Consider the following 25,742-nt stretch of genomic DNA (forward strand, 5'->3'; position numbering starts at 1 on the left):
GCTCCATGACCTCAAACATGGTTAAATGAACCTATTTTCATGTAATTACAACTTTTAACATATTTTCCATGTTTCCCATCCTCCTGGGGTCTTGGTCAGTGTTTGACCATTCTAGGCTCTAACAAGCAATTTAAGCAATTTTGCCAACATAGAAGCAACTTGGAAACTCAAACACAACAAAAACCTATTTAAAAACACAACTCACACACTTGGGGCTTTATCACATAGCCCTTATTCATGTGGTCTAGCCAAGACCACTACAAGCCAAAAACGATTTAGGAAACTTGGCATATTTCCTAGGTGCTCCTGCACCATTTCCACTAATATAAGATTTATTGAAAAATACCTTCGTATGATGAAGATATGACCAAAATACCATTGATTGCTTTTTATGATTAAAAAAAACTCAAAGGGATGATGGTTTGAAGGTTGTCAAATTTTGGCCCTGAGGTGGATGATATCATGCCTTGCACATACAAGTGTACCTATCTACGTAAATACTTTGCTAATGTGCTTTTAAAGAGCAAAAAGTGCATGCACTTTAAAAAAAAAATGTGCTTTGTGATTTTTTTTCAAACTGTTTTTATTACCATGCATTTTTTTCTTTTCAAAAAAGGCATGCACTTTGTTGAATAAATCACTTTTTGATTTTTTTAGAAGAAATACAAAATCAACACCTCATTTTTCTTGCCCAAGGTCATAAAGTTTGGGGCAAAAAGGTTTTGCCTCAGATTGCGATTGTGCCCAAATTGGATGTGTCTTATGTGGAAATATGGGTGTTTGGGTGCTACGAATCCATCTATGAGGTCTGTTTGGACTCAAAGTGCACCAAAAATTAGTGACCACCCCTATTGCAAAACAAAAAAATTTAAAAAAACACAGTTTGACCTACATAAAACCTTGTTTCTTTGATAGCTTCAAAAATTGAACAAGTTGAGGAAGATATAGTTTTGATACCATGTAGAAGTTGAGAAATACAACTTTACATAACTCAGAGAACACTTGCATGCAAGAATATGTCATAGAGAAGTATAGAGAAGAAAAGGAAAGAGTTTGTGCTATGAAAATATTGAAGATATATTATCAGACTAAAAGGATGGAAAAATATACAATGGATCAATCATTTTAAAAGGAGATCAAAACCTAAAAGGGAAACCCTAAGAGATAAACATTTAATAATTTATATAATTATTAAATGTCACTAATCTAGGTTGCATTATAATAATTAATAAAAAAACTAATTATTATACACCTAATGTTTAGCTTAAGTGAAATAGAGATGATAAGTGAGTTAATAATTAAATCAAAGTGATTTAATTAACAAGACAATACCTTATTAGGTTAGCATACTTGAAATTGATGAATGCTTGAGATCTTGAATGTACTTGATGATGTGCTCGTAGATATCTCTTATGCGCCTATAATGTTCATGATGATGTGAAAAATAGATGCCCAAGCTCCCTTAAATACTAGTTTTTAGGGTTGAAAACAAAGCAAGTCAACTAGGGCATTGGAGAAAACAATTGAGGAACCAGAGAGGACACGAGATCCAAAGTTCATTTGGTTGTAGGTATAGGTCAAATTGGGTCAACCTATACCCAAAGGAATCCCTAAATTCATGATTTTGAGGTCTTAAGGGTTGTGCAAAAAGAATCAGGAAATAAATTATTTTATTAAAAGATATGAAAAAGACATTAAAATAACACTTATGAGGGTCATGCATAGAAATTGCTAATGACCTTGAGATTTGAGCAAGGTTGGAAGAAGAGAAAGGGACCAAAACCACACCAAGGAGAGCTAAAGGGTTTCAAAATAGGTGGTCCATTTTAAGATGATTCACCTTGGCATGATCCTTTTACTCTCATCATCCTGGGTGATGTGACGAGTTCTTTTACTTGGTGGTGGTTATGATGATTTCTTTTGCAGATGTCTTGTTGGAGCATGAGAGCTTGATGAAAATTTAAATGGTACATAGGTGGCTAAAAGACATAGTTTTCCCTTGTTAGCAATTCTTTGTTGGAAATCTAATAGGCAAAGTGAGATATTGGGGGGGGGGGGGGCGGGGGGGGGTGGGGGGGGGTGAAGGGGGTAGGGCGGTAAATCAGGATCTATAAAACTCTTCACACTTCAAACATGAAACATATTTGATATCTTGATACAAACATGAAACATATTTGATATCTTGATATTGCTATCAAGATTTAACTGTGTGGTTTTGAGTCAAACTCATTGGCCCATGTTTCATGAGCAGTGATTCAACATGAATCCATCTCTCATGATAATAAGTGAAACACTTAGCACTCGTTGGATCTAGGTTATGCTCACAGAGGTGAAATCTTGGACTTCACCAGACTTCACCTCTAGCAAGGATATAGATAGGTTGTGAACATAATTATTTAATATTATTTTTCCTACATGTAAATACTTAGAATGAAATAATTAATGACTCAGGGAGCACATGAGTGGCCTTTAATATTCTCCAAGTGGGGGATTAGAAGAGGCCTGACACGTCTTTTGGTATTTTGTCATTTATTACATTTAATGGAATGTTTATATGGTAAGATTGGGTACACAAGTTGGATGGAAATTATTGAAGCGAAAAATAGCATCCATTTGGTTCTTACGCGGGGAGTCCAAGGGGTGTTCGGTAAGAATGAAGAAACTTTTTGTGCACACCTTATCACTCGTTTTAGAGCTTTGGTCATTCTATACTTACAACTCTTTGGATGTAGAATGCACAACAATTGAATGTAGAATTGATTGGAGAAATAAGAACAAATATAAGGCGCGAGGAGGTTGTTCATGGACATCTTGAAAGCAAATAGACGAATAAGTGAATGTATTTAAATCACATCTATTATTGGTAGTACATACTTGACCTCATTCTTTAAAACTGAGAAGAGTGTTCTTCTCCATAAAAAAAACTCAATATTGCAAATCTTCCCAAACAAAATGAGTCTCCGGCAACAAGCGGTTTTAGCCTGAATGGATCTATATATAGAGCGAAAGAAAAGCAACCGTTAATGTTTTTAAAAATCGCAGGCGAGCCGCAGAGAAATATTGAATATCCATCCACCGGTCAGGCGATTCACTGTATCAGCTAGAACAGCAAGTGTCAAAGATGATGTCCGCCGATATTCCTCCTAATCAAACGATTTACGTTAACAATCTCAATGAGAAGATTAAAAAAGAAGGTATTTCTTTTCCCTGTTTACTTTTCCTATGTAAATTCCAGTTGCATTCGTTTCACTCGGAGGAGAAAATTTGTTTTTTCAAACGTTATAAACCCTAGCGTGGCGTCATTTGGCTCTATTTTTTTTCCTTGCAGCGAGGTTTTTATATTGAACCGATATCTCGGGCAGCGCATATATTGAACTAGCTTAGTTACCCTATACTAATATCTTATTACAAAAATTCCAGTGGAAAACTTGGAAGCGTAGCTTATTACCAAAGATAAAGCCCTTTCCTCAAATATTTCACTGTCAGTGTATTTGTTTGCACATATCTTCGTTTTAACATTAGAAACAATGGCGTGGAAGCATTGGGAACGATGCTGAATTCACATGAGTTTGACCTGTTGAGCTTTGCAAACAGCTGTTCTCTTGATCTTAAAACCTCTAAAGTGGGTTTTAGTCATTGAGCGAAAGGGGGATTGTATTGGACAATGTTTGTTCGAAATAATTTTAATTTTGGCTCGAGGTGCTGGCACTGAGATACTGGACGGCATCTTTTGTGGTGTAATGGTGGGTGGGTGAGATCAGCCTTACCATTCATTTTAATATATACCTTATTATCTTACATAACATTACGTACTCATATTTCAACTCCTAATATATGAGACACGCTGGCCGTCTTATTGTAGTCTGGGTTTGACCCTCTCTATCACGTGATTACTAATTTTTAGTGTAACATGGAAAAATTTCATGTAAGCGAGGAAAACTTATTACCATCTGTCTGCTTTAAATTCTCACTAACAGAATTTGGACATAGTTTCAGAAATACAATAGTTCAGAATCCAAACTAAAACTGGCTCATACAATTAAACCCTTCATCGAAGTTTGAATGTAGATTCTGAAATACACGAGTCCAGATTACACAAAATTACAACCAAGAACATGACCCTGTCCACGACAAGATGATGCAAAGTACGGCCCTTACGGATTTGACTCTTCATAGTTTGTTTAATAGACAGTACAGAATCTCTGTAAATTCTTTGAAGAGCACAAATATGTCAAGCAATAATGGAGTGGAAATTATACTGAAACATATTTTAGACTTCCAGGACTCAGGATGTTGATAGAAGAAAGAACTGACTAAAATGAAATCCACTTTTCCCCTGAAAAATTCAATTCTGGTAATGGGCTCAAAAAATCCCTGCTAAACTCCGTTTTTACGGATTCAAAAGCAGTAAGACAGAAAGATGTTAGATAGGTCATGGAGATTTACAGTTAGATGAATGGAATTGAGTGAGAGAGAATGTGCTTTGCACAAGTGATCATTTATACCATTGGCTTCTATGCTCCCGATTTGAATGTTCATTACGATTACATCTCTTCAAATCTCACTGGTCAATCCTGCCATGTTTCTTGCCTGTATATCAAGTCCACTGTCTTGCTAAGGGACACAAACTGAATTGAGTCAGAGAGAATGTGCTTTGCACAAGTGATCATTTATACCTTTGGCTTCTATGCTCCCGATTTGAATGTTGATTGTGATTACACCTCTTCAAATCTCACTGCTCAATCCTGCCATGTTTCTTGCCTGTATATCAAGTCCACTGTCTTGCTAAGGGACACAAACAGTATACACTGGTAGATCTCATCAAGTAATTCTTTCCTATTAATGTATCTCTTTTAACTTCTTTGTGGAAGTCATTATTTCCAATATATCTTGGCTGTATATCAAGCCTACATTGCAGAAAAGGAACAAAAAATATCTATACTGGTATGCTACACTACATAGTTATTTCCTTTTAATGTAAGCCTTTTAGTTATTTCCTTTCAATGTAAGCCTTTCAACTGCTCCAGTAAGGTCAATAAGGATCATGCATGATGATGCATTGTGTTTCTTGAAATTAAATTGTGTGAGTATAGCATGAACTTGTTTGTAGTCTTTAATGGTTAATCAGCCAACACCTATTTGGGCAAGGCAAACTCTCTTGCTAGGTATGCAAAGATGATACATTATACTTCCGAATTTCTTACCGCTTTTTTACTGTTTAGATAATTGAGGCGATTGCTCCTACAAATAAGGGACTTTGCTTTGATTGATCAATCAATGTGTTATATAATTGGGGGGGGGGGGGGGTGAATCAGTTATATAACTATTATGACAAATATCAACCTTATTAATCTTTAACAATATGAACAATATAATCAGCAACCATAACAAGATACTCATACACAATAAGAGCAGATATGTTAACTAGGGAAACTCTTGATTCGAGGGAAAACCCCGGTGGGGATATGGTAGCCACAAGATGATGTACTAATATAAATATTCCTTGTTAGAGGATGGACGCTATTAGGAGTCTATGAAATACATTCAGTACATATCAATCCCTGTTAGGAGACTTTGAATCCCTATTAGGAGATTTCAACCTTGTTAGGAGTTGAAGAAGGCAAATGGACCCACTATCGAAATAGCTTTAGGAGCAAGACCAACGAACCCACTGTCCAAATGATCTTTTTATTATTCCTTGTAGAATAATAGAAAAAAACTGTACTTTAGCTTCCTCTTCCTCTGTCCTGTCAACCAAACCGCTCTTCTTCTGATCTCGATACCGGATCACCAACTCTGCATCCAATAATCCCTTGGATCGCTTACTCGCATTTACCAAACACTTTGCTCTTGCTCACACTCTTGATACACACAATTCACACTTCTCAATCAAAGAAAATACTTTCCTTTATACCATGTCCTCAAAACAATTCCTTGAGTTGGCCTTGAGGCTCTCCCAATTAATTATAATAGGATCACAATAATATAATTAATTATTGCACAATTACACAACATTGTCAGCTCATAGTTTTTACAACTTCTCACATGTGTGACTCCAGACCATGCACACTCTCTGACGTCGTCACTAGACTGTCTTTTGTCACTGTATAACTTTGCATATCCTGATTCTATCTTTGTTAGGAGATACAATCCACTCATCAAAAACTGCTTAACAGGTACTCTGTCTCTGTACTACTTCTTATAAACCAATCATATCTTTTGTATGACTTCGAATTACTTTGTGCGCACTTAGCCTCATCATTAGGACACAATGTAGAACATTGTGTTTGTAATATCCTTTGCTCAAACTGACTGATTTCAGCTCAAGGAATATTGTCAAACACTTGTATGCTGCCTTTCAATGCTAAGAAATTTAGAATGTTCGCAAATGATATTACAATGCCTTTTACAATGAACTATTATGCAAGTGCAGTTCTTTGGGTATTTTCAATGCATATACATGGAAACTAAATATGGAATGCATACCGACAGCCAATTGACATTTTGAAAAACAATTGACATACAACTATTATGTTGATCATATATGCTATTAGATGGACATTTCATCAAACAAATGGTATGCAACATGTATCTCTTTTATTGAATTCATTCTCATGTACAATAGTGCTACGAGTTTGTCAAGACAAATGGGCTTACGATAATGACTACAGTAATAGCAAAATCATATGCCTAAAAATTACAATGCTAACTACTAATAGTTGCAAGTGGAACTTGATAATAGTGATACCCAAGAATGGAGATGAATCAAGTGTAAGTACTGTAGTGTGACATCGTTCTTGTGTATTGTAGCAGCCAACAATAAATGTATTCTCCAATTTAAACACAAATAGAACTCTTGAATTGAAGCTCTCCTGAATACCAAATTCAGTGGATATTTCACCACCTCAAATGGTTGCAACACTGAAGAGTTGACGCTCTCCAATGGCTGACTGAAATCAAATACCTTAGTTTCTTCTTCCAAGTTTATATCAAATATAATCAGATCATTAACAATGAAGCTCTCACCTCTATTTATTCTTTTCCTTCAACCTTCTAGAAGGAAATAAAATATTATTTAATTGCATTCTTTAGAAGCTTCCCCTTTTCCAATACAAAAATTAGTTGTGTTTCTATAAAATGCACTATCTAGAAGCTTCTCCCTTGCAATACAATAATTAATTGTGCTTCTAAAAAATTAAATTAATTAAATATAAAGTCATCTTTTAATTTTAATTTATTTAATGACTTTATAAGAAATTAATTTAATCAATTTCTTCTTATTTCTCCACTTAGCCTTCGAAGAATGTAAAGGCTAAGAATTTCATTGAAATGCTAAAAGGATGGGGACATTACAATCCGCCCTCCTTGAAATTGCTTGTCCTCAAACAACTTAAAGTTCGGATGCTGCAAAACCTCCTCATTCTCTCATGTCGCATCCTCTACTTTGCAGGTCCTTCCATTTCACCAAATACTGCCTTATAGTACACCACCTCAAGTTCCTTTCCCTGAAATCAATGATAGTCTTTGGCACTAATACCAATTTTCCCTCATCATCCAAGGGTGGAAGCACTGTAGAAGGAACAATATGATGTCCTAGCGCCTTCTTGAGGTGTGACACATGAAAAACGTTGTGCACCTTGCTCTCCGCCGACAAATTTAACTCATAAGCTATCTCTCCCACTTTCCTAATAATCTTGAATGGATCATAGTATCATGGCTTAAGTTTCTCGGCACCACTCTTCTTGAGAGTGGATTGACGGTAAGGCTACAACATAAGATACACCATATCTCCAACCTCAAAAGTCCGCTCAGACCTCTTCTGGTCTACATACTGCTTCTACTGATTTTGTGCCTTGGTTATATTATCCTTCAGAGTCTTAACAATGTCTTGACTTGCTTGTAACAAATCACTTGCATGGGGCACTCTACTATCACTCAAAAGTAGATCCATAAAATTAGGTGCCTCATACCCATATAGGGCCATAAAGGGTGACATCTGAATAGACATGTGATAAGTGGTATTGCAGCAATACTCTAGAGATAAATCCACTTTACCCATGCCTTCTGTTGCCCTGCTATATAATTTCTAAAATATCCCTCCACCCATTTATTCACTATCTCCGTTTGACCATTTGTCTGAGGGTGGTAGTTAGTACTCGGAGTGAGCTCTGTCATACACAACCTGAATAGCTCCTGCCAAAAGTGACTCATCAACCTGTTGTCTCTGTCACTAAGCCATGTACTCTGAATATCTCTTTGGAGAACAACTCTGCCACTTGTGTAGTAGTGTATGTAGCAGTAATAAAAAAGAAGTGTGCAAACTTCGTATGGCGATCCACAACCACATATATGCAGTCCCTGCCTTGGGCTCTAGGCAGTCCTGTGATGAAGTCCAATGATAAACACTCCCACTTCCTATCAGGAATTGGAAGTGGCTGAAGTAAACCGGTTGGATAGGAGTGTTCCTGCTTATTCTGTGGGCAGGTGGGACACTCCCTAACATACTGAAGTACCTCTGCTTTGAGTCCTTTCCATGCGAAGTGCTCTCTAATCGGCCGATATGTCTCGTAGAAACTAGGATGTCCTGCCATAGGTGAATCATGAAAAGAGTTCAGAACCATCCTCCTCACTCATCCTCCTCACTGTTGAGCCTAGAACCAAAAATATTTGCCCTTTGTAAATGATGAGCTCATTCACAAGGGTGTATCTGCTGTCTTGAATAGTTCCATCTATGAATCCGACTATCCATGCATCCTTTGCATACTCTGCAAGAATCAAGTGTCTCCAATCCTTTGATATATCTGTCAATAAGCTCAAATGGGGCCTATGTGATAAAGCATTAGCAACTACATTCTGTGTCCCCTTAAAATATGTAATATCATAGGACTATAACTTGCTCACCCACTTCTGCTGCCTATCATTGAGATTTCGCCGCCCCAAAAAGTGTTTTAGGCTATAATGGTCGGTTTTGATACAAAATTTGCTACCTACCAAATATTGCTTGAATTTAGCCAAAGCATGCATAATGGCTAACATCTCCTTGTCATATATGCTGAAGCTCCACTTTGAACCTCTTAATTTCTCATTTTTATAAGCAATAGGGTGCTTCTCCTGCATAAGCACTGCTCCAATATCCTCTCCAGAAGCATCATAGTGTAGCTCAAAAGGTTTGTTGAAATCTGGTAACACTAACACTGGACAGGAAGTCATCAACTCCTTAAATTTCTCAAAACACTCCTGTGCCTTAGGAGTCCACAAGAAAGCTCCCTTTCTCATCAAATTTGTCAAGACTCAAGGGTGCTGCATGCCTGGAATATCCATCTACAAACCTCCTATAGAAACCACATAATCCTAGAAAGCCCCTTAATTGTGTAAGGTTCACCGGTAAAGGCCACTCCACAATGGCTTGAATCTTTTCAGGATCCATGTGTACGCCTTCTGCACTGATGATGTGACCCAAATACATCAACTTTGTCATACCCAAATCACATTTCGACTCCTTTCCATACAAGGACTCTCTGCCCAATATATCCAACATTGTGTCAAGGTGAACCAAGTGATCCTCCCAAGATCTACTATACACCAAGATATCATTGAAGAAGACAAGTACAAATTTCCTCAATTGAGGATGGAAAACCCTATTCATTGTTGCCTAAAAAGTAGCAGGTGCGTTAGTTGGCCCAAATGGCATAACTACAAACTCAAAATGGCCACAACGACATCTAAAGGCAATCTTCTCGATGTCCTGCTCTCTAACACTGATCTGGTGATAACCTGATCTCAAATCTATTTTTGAGAAGCAAGCAAGCTCCAAGAAGCTCATCTATCAACTCATTGATCCTGAGAATGGGATACCAATTTTTAATTGTCTTCCTATTAAGCACCCTGTAATCAATGCACATCCTCAATGTCCCATCCTTCTTCACCAACACCACTGAAGAAGTGCAAGGAGACTTACTTGGTCTAATGTGGCCCATAGCAACTACTTTATGGTTTTTTCAATTTCATCCTTCAACATCTTTGAATGCCTGTAAGGTGTAATCATGATGGGCTTAGCCCCCTCCTCTAACTCAATAATGTGCTCAATACCCCTATCTGGTGGTCTTCCTGGTGGAATGTCACTGAACACCTTAGAGTTTTTAACTCTAAGCTCCTGAATATCAGGAGAATATTTAGTCTTTTGCTGTCCCTCCTGTGATGGCATTAACGTGCACTCTACTTAAGCTACATACTCTGCTTCAGCTGTACTCTGTAAAATACAATCTTGTTTCTTGCTCAACCAAGAAACAAATTTTCCTCCAAGGAAAAATGCTCCACTACTGGTGTTTTTTCTGTCATCCATATTGCCTGCCCAATCCGCATCAATATAAACATAAAGTGAAATCACTTGATCTGTCATAATTTAGTCCGTAATTAGATGTTCCCTTCAAATATCCGAATATCCTTTTTACTACTGCATAGTGATACTCCTTAGGATCAACTTGAAATCTAGCTACAATCCCAACTGCATTTGCTATATTTGGTCTTGTGTGAGTTAGATATTGCAAACCTCCTTTGTCTTTGCTTCTAATGATCGACTCTGTAGGATGATTCTTTATCAGGTTCTTGTTAGGTGTAGGAGTTGCTATCTCAAATCTTATCTCTTCTCTTGGTTCAACTCTCCATTCTCCTCTTTGTTCAATAATTTGCACATCATTCTACAAGTCATTGTTAGTCTCAAAGAAAATGTCTACATTTTGTCCAACAATTCTAGGATTTTCTTCTTCCTCATCAGAGTTATAATCTATTATTCTTTCTTTAACTCCAAACTTTTCATCAACTTTCACATTTGCACACTCAACAATAGTCTTATCTCTATGATTAAAACATTTGTAAGCTTTTTTTTTTAATGAATAACCAAGTAACATACCTTCATCGCTTCTTGGATCAAGCTTACCAACATCATCATCTCTCTTTATGCAACTTCCAAAAATTCTGAAGTACTTTACTGAAGGTGTATGACCAACCACAATTCATAGGGAGTCTTATTTGTATCTTTTCTTATCTGCACTTTGTTCATAGTGTATATTTTTGTATTGACTGCTTCTCTCCAAAATGTCTTGGATACATCATTCTCAAACATCATTGCTCTTGCTGCCTTTGATAATGATCTGTTTCTTCTCTCTGCTATCTCATTCTGCTCAAGAGTCTTAGGTGATGATAACTATCTCTTAATTCCATTTTCTTCACAAAACATTGTAAACTCTCTAGAAGTAAATTCTCCACCTCTACCTGATCTCAAACATATAATTTTTACATCAGATTCATTCCCAACTCTATTCTTGAATATCTTGAACTTCTCAAGTGCTCCAAACTTTTCTTTAAGGAAAGCTACCCCCATCATTCTAGTGAAATCATCAACAAAAATCATAAAGTACCTTTCTCCATAGAATCCTCTTGTTCTGGTAGGGCCACTCAGATATGTATGAACAATCTCCAACTTATCTGTGGTAGTGAATTTCTTACTAGGGAATGATACCTTCTTTTGCTTAGCCATGATATATTCTTTGTAAACAACATTAGTAGGCTTCATGATCTTAGGGAAATCTTTAACTGCAAATGTGCTACTAACCTTTAATATGTTATTAAAGTTTATATGACAAAACCTTCTATGCCATAACCAATTGTTATCCACTTTTGCAACCAAATATGTCTTCTTAGTAGAATTCAATTGAAATACACTACCTCTGGATCTTGTACTTTTTTCTAATCATCTTACCATCCTTATCTTTGATAATACAAGTTTTCTCTATAAACTGCAATTGACAACCTTTATCCACCAGCTGTCCAACACTCAACAAATTATGCTTTAAACCATTAACAAAGTAAACATCATTAGTGTTAGTCTTTTCATCAAGAGTAATAGATCCTATCCCTGTGATGTGATAGGCCACATTGTCACCAACTCTAACAATACCTCCATCATGATTTATAAATTTAACGAACTTGTTCATATCATCAGTCATATGATGTGAACAAACACTGCCTATGATCCAATCAGATTTCTTTTCAACTTGGGAAACTAGAGCCTTCTCTTCTCTAATTTCTTTATCAAGATCATCTTCTTTTATAGCCACAAATCCTAATTCATCATTATTCTCACCCTGAACTCTTTCCTCATCATCCTCATTAGTATACAATCTCTAGGATTTCTAGACTTGAAATTTCTCTTATACTTTTTCTTTCTTTTACGACACTTAGATGCATAATGACCAAATTCATTACAAGTCCAACATTTAAAGATTTTCTTACAATCTGCGCTGTGTATCCAACCAAACCCTGTACACAAGAATCATAAATGAAATTGCAAATAAACTCCACCATGTACATCACATGAGAATCATAAATGGAACTGCAAATAAGCTCCACCATGTACATACTGCAGATCTCCCTAGCTATTCCAAGCTAGAATTGTGATGCACACAAAGGGTCCCACAACACCCTGAAGAGTGTCCAATAAAGTATATTGGGATCCCAAATCTTGAACCCATGCCAACCAAGGAAATTTACCCAAGACGTCAATTGTGCTAACAAGATCCCAACATCAAAATGCTCTAGAAGGTGAATCAATCCGCTGGGACCCACCCAATGTGCACTGCTAAACCTGCCTCCACTTGGATCCCAGTATAAATGAGGCTCACATTTGTCCATTACAAGGAAGAAAGGATATTTGGCAACATTTGATAGACTAATTCTCCCTTTACACTCTACCAATCCTTCGTGAGTGTGAAGTCCAATAGTACTACAGGGACAAGAACTCCCACAAGTGTTTGTACCATACCCAAGATATCTATGCTTTGCTAAACCGCCATGGATGTATTGACCTTGCAAGTAGTCTCCTACCAACTTGTAGTTGCTAACTCCATCCACCGAAGATGACACATATCTATCCCATAAAGGGTGGTATCATCTAGGATCCAATCTACATAGTCATGTAACCAAATTGTTAACCTGTGGATCAAAAGAGAAATGATGCACACTCCTCACCGTGTAGTCATGTTAAAAGGCTCTGATAGATGCCCTACATACCCAATTGCTTACTCTCTCTCATGAAGCAACTGGGCATATTCTATTTTAAGTGCCTCCAGTGCCCTCTAGATGAACCTCAAATTAGGAATGTGAGTACTGACCTCAACACCATATTGCCTCTTCTCAAACTCGACTCTCCAAAGTATGTACTCAACATATTTATGTGTGCTGTCAAAACGAGACAAGGTTGAATTGGCCCTTCAATCTTTGAGGCTCAACCAATTGTTTATTAACAACAATTGCATGAGATGAAGTAATTGATTTGCTTCCAGGAGAGGAAAACAAATCAACTCAAGAGGGAGTGGTGTAGTGAATTGTCCCACAACTCACAACCAAATCCACCTCTACATCACAATGGCTATCAACAATTTGCCCTGCAACACTTGTCAATGGACTAACCTCAGGAGAACATGGTGTAGCAAGTGACTCTCCAATGCACTCATCCATTGTACCGATCCTAACTGCCACTACAACACTGGTATTTGAGATTAGATGTAGCCACATCCCCAACACATCCATCACTACAATCCGTGGATGTATGGTCATCATCGATTGCCACTATAGGATTCTGTATTGAATTTGCAGTTGTTGAACATTGTACTCTGCTCAACTCCACAATAACCTTATCCAATTGACACTACAACTCCTAAAGAGACAATTGGGTGCTATCCAATATCTCTAAAGTCACCTCAAGCTCATGAGTGAGCTCAACTACCTTCTCTTCCTTTACCAAAAAAGCATCATAACATGTGCAACCCCATTCGAGAAGGTAGTCTCTATCGGCCAATAGCTACAAATAGTTGTGTTTCATTACCTTGATGGCCTCTCGAAGAGTATGAAACACTACAAGGGAAAGATTGCTGTCATAATGCCCATCAATCACAAGAGCACCCCATCCATAGGTAGCTAACATCTAATGGGCAACTTCATAATGCTTTATAACTATAGCACTTTGACTATTACTCACCCTTAATTGCGAGACTACAAGGTGTCTCTGAACCCCCTTGCTAATGTAAGCTCTTTGGCCCACAAAGTGCATTGTGATAGGAAGTTGTATCCGCATAGCTCACCTCATGACACATAACACCATGTGTGCTATCATCTCACAGAAATATCCTAAATGGATATTTGCTCTGCTGCTGCTATAATGTTTGATTATATAAATTATATTTTCCTGTAGATTTTTCTTTGATCTTATAGAGCTAGAGAAAGTTGCAGAAGAATGTTGTTTCTTTTTGTATTTTTTAGAATAAAGGTATTACAACGAATAAATAACAGTAACTGATAAAATAGAAGTGATAGAAATCATATGCAACAATACATACTAATCTGTAAATGATTCTAAATCCATATCAATAGAATCTAATTTATTTCAGAATAGTACCAATACAGATGTACTTCAAACAAGATTGCCGCTAGCTGAAGATGGGAACTAGCTACAGCCAAACAAATTCAAATGATAAAGCCCAAGCTGTTGCAATAAAACAAATCTAGTCTATTGCAAATAAACACCTCAGAATTCCTCATGTGAGCTGCTATGAGGAAACGCTAGGCTGAACCAAAGTGGCCCTCCCTTCCCTAAAAAATTCGTTGCCTGCAATACTTGAAATCGATCCTCTGCCTTGATCAAACTGCATGCATAAGAACTTTCGAATTTGATCTTGTTGAGGGCTACATCCCAACAAATCTGCCCTTAGCACTAGGATTTGCGTCTTGGGTGAGGAATGCTTTTCCAGAGCAATTGCATCCAAATAGGTTGACAAAATGATGAAAGGTACTCGTGTAACATCCCGTTTTCCTAGGTCTTAAATTAACAACTAACATACTCGAGAAATTGAGTTATTACTTCAATTTCATAGGAAGATAGTTATATCAGTCATGTTCATGTGAAAGAGATTTACCGTTAAAAATAGTTAAACAAAATTTCTTAACTAAAAACTTAAAACACCATCAAGGAATTTATTATAGAAATTTAAATACACATACCAGGGAATTGAAATCGAGAGATCATTGTAGGGATATTTCTGCAATCACCCAGATTAGTCTACAAATACTACTATAACGATATCATATAACAACTTCCATCCAATATCGCTATGTCAAAATCAAATGACGAATATTATTAATTACCGCTATATAAAATTTAGGGCATCACATACCACTGTAACAATTTGGGCATCGATTACCATTGGATCATTTAGGGCTTCAGTTACCTTTGTATCAATTAGGGCTTTTGATACCACTAATTCAGTTAGGGCTTTTGATACCACTGATTCAATTAGGGCTTCCAATACCACTGTATCATTTAGGGTTCCAATTACCACTGAATCAATTAGTGCTTCAGATGCCACTATATCATTCCTTTCCTTCTGATTACTTAACTGTGGCAATAACTCAAGATTAGAAATATGCTCATATTTGATATTCATACCAATGAAAAACAATCCATAAATCTATCTCTCGCATCTAGGTGTAAGATAATTGTAACTATGAAATAACTCAATTAATCTTACCTTTTTGCATATACATCATAAAAGTGATATTACTTGTTTCCGACAAACAATTTAATGTACAACTTATTTTTGTCTGTTGTTTGTCCAACAACTTGGAGAGAGGTGAAATATTGTCAAGGGCTTAACCACCCAACCTTGGACCTTAACTTATTCCCCACACAATCTCTAACGAGAAAGGCCCTCCCTACCTGGAAGAGGACTTGGAACATTTGTCATCTATCGAACAATCCTAGTATCTACACCACTCGACTTGACAACAGATTCCATTACTGGAATATTCATGAGCTATTAATTATTTACTCCTAATCTGATTTCATGATTTTATATGCACGATTAATGTACACCTCTTCACCATTCATTGGCCTCTCAGTTGGGTGAATTCCTTGGTGTCCACATGATTCTGATTTGGTTTTACACCTCTTCACCATTGCTATGGCTTCTTTGCCAGGTGAATTCCTCGGTGTCAAAGTGTTCTAAATATGCTTGGAAATTTTATTAAAGCATGTGCAATGATGTGGTATAATAAAATCAATCAATTTATTACAACTACTAAGGATTTCATAAATGATATAAACTCAGGAATATTTGGTGAATGATCTCATATACACCTCAGATTGCAAACAACTAGTATTATGGTTAGATCTCTACTTAATAGGCCTAGCTGGCCGTGAGTGGATACTCGAATTAGAAAGAGAAAGAAAAAATTTGGAAATCATAATCAAACTATTCTCAACCTAACATTATGTATCGACTGTGATAGATATCAAACTCAGTAAGATCGATTCATTCTTTACATTGATTCTATGGTATTCAATCTTGCAATTAGAAGATCCAATCTAGTTAGCTTATCTTGGAAAACAAAAAGAAAGAAAGAAAATATCAGAAATCGTGACCTAAGACTTGGTGGTATCTTTTGTTCTAGCCGGCCTCTTGTCCACCCGCTAACTTGAGACTAAATCTAGACACAATTTGTTGGCAATAATAATGGAAGAACAACAGGAATTCGAGTATGAGTAAGGAAGGGCATTCGGTTGAGAACTCAATATGAAATGCAAACGTATGGGGTTAAGAGAGAACAGGAGATGGAAGGAGGTATATCTGCCTAATTTGATCATGGATCCTAAATAACTTAGCCAAGACTCCTCGGCTTCCATTTGTTTTAAGATTATAAACTATTCGTTTTCTAAATGTTTTAAAACAAAGAAAATTTAAATGGTTGGAAGATAAAGTTGGAAGAATATAAGACAATTCGAATTGCCAAATATTAAATTGATTTTATCATGCCAAGTTTTAATCACTTAAAAGCAAGAAAACTAAAATAAAAAGCATGGAAAGAGAGTTGGAAGATTGTAATTCGAAAATTATAATAATTTAAATTTTATTATAATTCAAATATTATTGTAATCTTATATGTACATGTAAACATCACTTTATTGAATTATTAAATTATAATGGTGCCAAATCATTTTTATATTATATGCACGTATATAAATATTTATTAAAATAATATGATGAAAGATAAATTAAAATCCTTTGAGATATGTTTTATATTTTAACCCAATTATTTTCTCAATTTATTTATTTAAATAACTCATGTGGGTCCCCCAGATGTATCCTATTTCATGTCGCTAGGTTCTCAACCCATTTGCCTAGTGATGGTGATGCTCCTGCCTAATTCTTTTTTGACAATGCTTCCACCCCTTAAACGTGTTTCCTGCAATGAAATTCTCCGAATGTAAATTATAAATTATTTAATCATAAATAATCATAATGGTTAACCTTCTTCTCAATTCCATGAATTCGTGACAAATGATCAACTAGCTTGTTATCTTCATTTTGAAATTATAACGACTAACCATCTTATCATTTCATAGGATTATAACCATATAAACTGTCAACTGACTTCATGTGAACCTCAACAACTATACTTTAAATTAGGTAAAAAATTAGGATGTAACATACCATTCCCCTTGTTGTTCATCATCCTTGATGAACTTAAAATTGAAATGAACATTATAAAGGAGCGTTTTAAAATTGGAATGTAACGTACCATTCCCCTTTGTGTTTCATTGTCCTCGATGATCATTGCAAATTAGACACTAAAAGAATATTCTAATACTATATATATATATAACATCATGATATCATTTCTTTTTCAAAATCAAAATTATAATTGGAACTCAAGATCCATTTTTACTTCAAAGTTTTCAGAAGATACTTGCATGGTAACATAAAATTAAACACTAAGTTCACCTTACCATACTTGTGGTCATCTCAGCATCAATTGAGTTGATTCTATTTCATATTCCTGTCATACTCATCTAGATACTCACCATATCATTAGTTCGATTCCATATGGATATCTTCATTTAAGAGAGTTTTCAGGTTTTATTAACTGAAAGTAAGATAAGTATTCAAAATTGGAATTCTTCAACTAGGAAGTTTTAGATCATAACTTGATCGTAATTTAAATCACTTATATGTACCTTTTGGCATATGGCACTTATTAATGGGTAGATCATCCTTGCAAACTTACAGATCACCTGAATTAGGTTAGTGAATCCATGTTTTTCCATTTATATGACTTTGGTCTTCATGCTTGTCTCATAACATTTCGTTAGAACAATCATCTCATGATAGAATACAACAACTTAGTATGTAAAATCAACATCATGCGTATTATACATGTATACTAGTGAAGTATGGATTCTTCACTAGTCTTGGACAGGCCTCAAGCCTTCTTTTCTTGAAACTTTCACAACTTTGTAGTCCTTGATTATTTTATTTCACCTTACCCTTGCTAGAAGTGAGGTGGTTCAATGTTACCCCCCTTGAATTAGGCCTGCTTTGGGTGAAAAAACCCTTATTGAAACCTTGAAATTGTGAATTGAATGCAATAATCAATTTGAAGTGAGGGTTTCATTGAGATGGAAGAGCAGATATTGGGGCTTGCTTGGACTGGAATGTCTGTGAGGATTCCACACCCCCCTTGGATAGCTTTGTTCAAGGGTAGTGTATGTTGCGCACTACCTTTGGACAGCTTGCCAAGAGCTTCCAAAGTCCTTATCTCTAAACATAAATTTTCACCTTTCAATTTTCTCTCATCTTTCAAAAACTCTTACTTCTTTATGCTTGTTAAATTGTTCATCATCAGATCTGGTCGAAAAGATCTCGAATATGAAATCAGAATTTGAACTCACATCAGATTCCCACACTTCATATTAGGTAATCAAGGCTCAACATCACCTAAACTTGGTTAAATATTTGGTTGCCTTTATTAACAACTCAACTCCTTTCTATGCCATGGCTTGGACACCTGAAAGCTTTAAGATTGGTGCCAAACTAAGCCTACCAAAAGACTAACCTACTCTCCAAGCGAAAGAGGGGGTCCCCATTTGCAATGGGGAGATGGTGTGGAAAGGTCACGACGCAACGTAATTCTCAGAATTTGAAAGGGTGCTGAACAGAGACCTCATTAGGAGCAGACATAAGATTATTTGGCAGGGGTAAAGGACTGAGGCGAGCACTTTTCTTTTGGCCTATTATATTGATGATATCATTTTAGAAGAAAACAGATGGAATTCGTAAGGCCCTTGTATGCATTTGCACCTTCTCAATTTTTTTAAGGAGGTGGTTAAGGTTCGATATTTACTTGGTTTAAGGTTGTCTTGTTAGATGATGACTCTGGGTATTTTTTTTAAGTACAGTAAAAATAGCCCTAGCTAGTGATGTGCGATAAACCTACAAGTATTTCTATATAATGTTTACCATTTAAAATATCCGCAGCTGATGATGGTTCCAGGTGTTTCTGTGGTATAGTTAAAATAGTCCTAGCTAATGATGGCTAGAAACTATGAGTATATCTTTACTATTTTCAAAATCGCTTTAGCTGACAAGGGTGAAGATGGCTCCAGCTGAAAGAATACATGGAATGGGTTTTGGGATATTCTGATTACTTTCTTTCTTATATCTTCCTCGGTTTTATCTTCTTTTAAAAAAATAATGTTACTTATGGAAAATTTTGTCTGTATCTCTGTGCTGAAAGCTTGTTATATTATTTTCTCGTGAATTTTAATTGAGGATAGCATCATTCTTGACTATTTATGCAATTCTTTATTCTATGTAATTTTGGTCTGGTTTAACTTTTGTACTGAACAGAAATTAAGAAATCCCTTTATGCGCTATTCTCTCAATTTGGAAGGATAGTAGATATTGTTGCTCTAAAGACTATGAAGCTAAGAGGGCAGGCATTCATTGTTTTTGATGAAGTGACAGCTGCCAGCAATGCACTTCGACAAATGCAAGGCTTCCCATTCTATGATAAACCAATGGTAGGTTAATGGTTACTGCAAAATTTAGTTTTTTATATACTCATTTCTTTAAACTCTTTGTTTTTACCTTTTTTTTCTTGTAGACTTCTAAATAGTCTCTAGCATTGATTACCAAACATAAATTTATTTGTGGTCCTTATATTCATTAGTTGTTTTGAGTCTGCCTTTTCTACCATGTAGGATATGTATGGCTTATTGTTGGAACTGGTTGCTGGATATCCATTGCACAGAGATAGGCAACAGTTAAAAATGCTTAAGATGTCTGTTCTTTCTTCAATTCAGGCAATATAGGCTTTGATTGCCCAGTATTAATGCTTATTATAAATCTGATAGTAATAATGCTACTGGTAAATTCAAGTATCCCTGTGTAAGCTGATACGCTTGAATACAGAATATGAATTCTTATTATAAAATTGTTAGTAGAAGTGCCACCAGTGAATTCTATTTACCAGTGCAACTAGGAAAATGCTACATAAAGTGATTAAAAAATTACGTGTGAATTTACTTTTTGCAGATCGGCAATATCTCTTTGCTGAAAGCTACTTAAATAATGCTAGAATCAGCTACTGTGTATTTTATCTTCCTCGCTGATAATATGCTTGAAAAACTGTAGTCAAATATCAACTCATGATTTTTTGAATGGCAGAGGATACAGTATGGAAAGACGAAATCAGATGCTATAGCAAAAGCAGAAGGTACATTTGTACCGAGGGATAAGAGGAAAAAACAGGAAGAAAAAGGTTTGAGGACTTGCTGTTTATTTATTTATTTGGGGATACTCTGCTTTTATATTTATTTGCTACAAGTTCTAAAATGCTATTTAGAAAGCTTCTTGCAGATAACTTTGTGAATTTTAGTATCAATGTTTCAAATCTAAGTTAAAAAGAAGGTTCTGCTAGGTGGAGGGGAGGTAGGGTGGGGAGGACAGGGAAGAGACATGTAACATGAGGGTTGTATAGGCTCAGGAAACAAAAAAAATGTTATACATATCGAAAAACAATTGGAATGATGAAAAGGTTGACATAAACTGCCAAATTTCGAACACTAGGAAATCACAAATCAATTACTATTATTTGTCTAAATATAAAAAGCTTGATAATTTTTTTCGTGAAAAGTTTGTTAGCAAATCGGCAGTAAATCCTTGTTTGCCTGGCTGTGATACATTTCTGAATTGGATTTCGGTACGCGGATGCTTGTGGAATCAGGCAGCATGTATTTTTTTTTGGTGGATTTGTTTTTAGTCATCAATGAGCAGAACTAGCTGATTCCAACTTACACAAGGTGTTTTATTAGTGATTTCAGTGGCAGATGAAAATTGCAAGTGATTTTCTCAACTTTTTTTTACCATAAATATATGACTATGTTACCTCAAGTTTTTGGGATGGGGGATGCATTTCAAGGTGGGGATGTGAGAGAGGCCATTTTTAGGGTATGATAGGGAACGAATCTAAAAAATAAGGAAAATTTAGTGGATGCAAAAGTTTAAAACTTCCTAAGATAATTATCATATACATCATAAAACCTTAACACATTATATAAAAAAGGTAAAATTAAAAATATATAGTTTAAAAAAAATATTTGTATGATAGCATTAACAAGGCAACCGTCATAGACATCATAGAACCTGAACACATAATACTGGAGCTTGATTGATATTTTCATATCATAGAAAAAAACAATGTGCAAATATATTATATAAAAATAGCATCAAAATGCCCAAGGGCTGCAGATTCCAAGTACAAAATGACAAAGTAGTAGCATACAACTGTCCATAATCAACATGCCATAATACTTAATTGAAATTGGTGTCTCAGCCACTGCTACTATGAGAGGTTGCCTAATCGTAATCCAGTGAAACCCTAATAAATACATCATGTGCCTCCTCATCAATCTTTGTAGTATCTTCAGGAACAGCAGACCATGTGGTTAAAGATTTAATACTTAAGTGTGCATTAACCATGAATCCACAAGGCACTATGCAAAGCCTCCATATTTATCTTGATTGACTGGATGAAGCTATATGTAGACCAATTCCTTTCTGCAGTGGAGGAACTTTCAACCTGTGAAAGAAGATGACCACAAAAACTCGCAAAGTCTAGTCACATTGCTCTAACTTTGCTAGATTTCTCTGTAGTATACATTTTCAGAAGGGCCGTCATGAAGCCTTCTTTCATCTCTTCATCATTGGATGGAGGCTCTCTCCTAGGTCTTGCTACATTCCATCTGTGATTTTGAGGTAGGATACATATGAAGTGTGGTGTTCATAGTGTCTCCCACTGCATCACAATAGGCCTAACGTGCTCATAAAAATCCCAAGTTAGCATCCATTCTTTGAATTACTTGCTTCACCAGTCCAAGTATGCTATCATCTGTCTCAAAAATCTTTTCAAAGCTAGGAGGGTTTTTCCAACATATCTCATAACCTGTACAAGAGGTGCTATAATAGAGAAATTATTTGCAAAGAATGAATATAATTTAGTAAATTTACAAGTCAGGAATTTAGAATATTTGAGCCAGCGATTCAAACAACCTCCAGAAGGGATAATAGTTGGAATGTTGCATTCAACTTTGATTTTGTTCCCCTTCTTTATCAAACTTAAGACTATAGGACATTCAACTCAACTTTATTTTTAGGTTTTTAATTTATTAAATTTTTGTTAAATTTGACGTCATTTATAATCAGCATGAGATCTGCTAAAGGTCTTTATCATGGAATGCATCTCTCTATTTGCAGCTGAGAGGAAGCGGAAAGACCATGAATCTCAACATACTGGGAATGGGCCTGCATCTGGTCTTGGGGCAACTACTGTAAGTTTCATGTCTTGTATATTTCAGATGGCAAATATTTCATTTGCATCTCAGAAGTTAAATTTGCTTTCAGTTGAATGCACAGAGAAACAACATCATGTTATGTTCAAGCTTTAAGGTTTTACTTTGTGTTTTTCTTTCTGCATTGTAAAAATTGCAAACTATGGTGTTTTTACAATTGTGGGAAGCAGGTATATTGACAGATATAAAAAATAAGACATTTCATGAAAAGTAATATTATAGTGATAGCACCATTCAAAATGGAAGGCAATATGAGTGCACACTATAAATTAGTTTTGTATATAGTTGTATGTAAAAAATGCCACATCAGTGATAAATATTGAATTTGATTAGGGGCTAGTTGTCTGCTCTGAATGAAAGAATGTATATATTGTGAAACTTATATTATTTGCATCATGCCACTAGATGCACAAGCTAGTTGGCACCATAGGTGTGTCCAAGAGCCAGTTTTTGGATGCCTGACCTGAACGTATGACTGTTGTTTTGTTCCTAAACGATTTGCTATTTGACATGTGATTTCAGGGCAATTTGAGGCGGACCACAGTCATTTTGTATGATTTTTATGGCTTTTAAAGATCCAAAAAAGGCAAAAGACAGCCTAAAATGCAACATGACTTTCCCATTCTTCATTCTGCAATGACCAATAGTGTTATGTAGTGTAGGAGAAAAGAAAAGCGACACAAAAGAAGATGTTGAGCGTTCTTCATTCCACCAACATAGGAGTCAGGGTTTTGATAGTTTTGCAAATCGTCACCTTCCCTATAATTCAAAAGAGCCTTTTGTTGTCATTTATTTTTATTGTGTAGGAGAAAAGAAAGGCGACACAAAAGAAGATGTTGAGCGTTCTTCATTCCACCAACATAGGAGTCAGGGTTTTGATAGTTTTGCAAATCTTCACCTTCCCTATAATTCAAAAGAGCCTTTTGTTGTCATTTATTTTTATTGGATTTAAAAATTGAAATAAAACTTTTTTTTTTGAAATTGTATTTTTAAAAATTTTCTTTTGCTGGTTTATTGTGTTTATTAAAAGTGCCATTTTGGGTTCTATGTTTATTTTTTAGTGCAAAGATTAAGATTCTATGTTTTTAAAATAATCTCAAAGAAAACCTCTTAGATGCTAGAGTTTCATCGAGAATTTGAAAATATTTAAAAATATACCTGAGCCACAAAGACAATTTGGAGCCAAAATGCTAGGAATCATGTTTTTTAAATGTCCTTAAATCCTTAGAAATTACTAAGATGGCTATGGACAAAGCGTTTCAATAAGGGTCCAGTTCCCTAAGTCTAAACTGCATCCCAGAAATCATTGACTAATTCATAACACTTGTAAAATCCTAAGTCTCAAGCTTTTGAAGAGACCTCAACACTTGAGAATCAGACTCATCATGGAGAGATTCAAAACCACATCCATTTCTTGGATAAATTAAAATCTCAATCCTCTCGACAAATTTGAAGGTTTACAAAATTTGGAAATTCCTTGCCTTATTGGGATCTTTGACAAATTCATGTCCCTCTGAATGTTCTGACAAACCTTGGAAATAACAGAATTTTGGCAATTTGTTTCCTATTCTGAATCACGAGTCAATTCTGGACGCTATTTCATCTTGTGGAATTACTGACGAAGCTTGATTAAACAAATCTTTAGAAAAGATTGGACTTTGTATTGTCCTTATTTTTGGGACCTTTTGCATTGCAGTTGGCACCGACCTTTTGGGTAAGTGTCAACATTATCAGGACATTTATTTGATGATTCCAACGAGCTCAGATGATTCAGAAGAGTTAAATGATGCTTTCAAATGTTTGGGCTCCATGATTCTTGGAGGGAGCGTCTATTTTTAGTAAGTTACCTAGTCAGGATCGTTCATCACTTTTTATCATTGAGATGACTCCTGTACTATCAGATTTTGATTTTGGTGCTGTTAGGCCATTTCCGCAAGTTGGGTGCACTATTGGTTATAATTTAATTATATTTACTCAGGTTGTCATTTTTATTGAAATTGTTTAATGGGCACCTTAGTGTTATAGCTCATTAGAACTGGGATGAGAAGTTTTAAATCACAAGCACAAGAAACAAGGACCTTGTGCATCAAAATATCAATATATTAAAGAAAAGGCTTTTTCCAGAGCAACAAGGGAGTTTAAATTAATAAAATAGCATTAAGTTGCTTTTGGAGTGAAAATGGAATAGAAGTAATAAAAAAAGTTTTTCTCTCAATATTGGAAAAGAAGGTTATAAAAGGAGGGAAAAGGAAAAAGAGATTCATTCTTGATATATCATTTTAATAGAACTCCTTGTAGAGAGCTTTGACTTTCATTTATAGGAAACTTGAGGATGAAAGCCCTTGGAGTTTCTTGGTGGTTTGGATGGAAACCCAAACTCATCTTAGGCGTGGGTTCATCAAGAATTCACCATTGTACTTCATTATCAAATTGTTGCAGGTTTTGACTGGAAAACTCTCAAGAGGGTTTGATAGGCAAATTTATAGAGTTTGCAAGCAAGACAAAATTTTCATGTTTGCTTATATCAACTGGGGCATTGCCTATATTGTTCTGGGTATCTTTGCATATGAATTCCCATAGTTGGGCAATGAAGATTGATATATATATATATATATATATATATATATATATATATATATATATATATATATGTATGTATGTATATATATATATATATATATATATATATGTATGTATGTATATATATATATATATATATATATATATATATATATATATATATATATATATATATATGTATGTATGTATGTATATGCAGATTTATAGTGCTGCTTGAATTTTTTTTATTGGTAGGCAAATAATCAGATACCATTTTTTGATGTGTTACTGTAATTTGGAGTTGTATGCAAATGAAGAACTATTAATGAAGTCTATTTGCCAGCGCAATCTGATTGGTCGGATCAGTGCATCACAATCCCTATTTATCGAGAAGGTATTTATACTTAAATTTATTGTTTCAGATGTTACAATTTCTGAGATC

The 25,742-nt window shown here is 35.5% G+C and overlaps 1 protein-coding gene across 1 annotated transcript in view; it reads left to right on the forward strand.

The window, feature by feature from the left end:
• Positions 1-2,649: 2,649 nt before the first annotated feature.
• The window catches only part of LOC149550407 (U2 small nuclear ribonucleoprotein B''-like), a 43,281-nt gene continuing 20,188 nt past the window's right edge, over positions 2,650-25,742 (forward strand). Inside the window, exons 1-4 of the mRNA XM_089793424.1 lie at positions 2,650-3,194; positions 19,740-19,912; positions 20,559-20,652; positions 22,647-22,720. Coding sequence (XP_089649550.1) covers positions 3,122-3,194; positions 19,740-19,912; positions 20,559-20,652; positions 22,647-22,720 — 414 coding nt within the window. The 5' untranslated portion in view covers positions 2,650-3,121. The remainder of the gene's footprint in view (positions 3,195-19,739; positions 19,913-20,558; positions 20,653-22,646; positions 22,721-25,742) is intronic.

The sequence above is a fragment of the Cupressus sempervirens genome, chromosome 7 (assembly GCF_028749045.1).
Source record: "Cupressus sempervirens isolate cs-2001-9-10 chromosome 7, ASM2874904v1, whole genome shotgun sequence".
Lineage (NCBI taxonomy): Eukaryota > Viridiplantae > Streptophyta > Pinopsida > Cupressales > Cupressaceae > Cupressus > Cupressus sempervirens.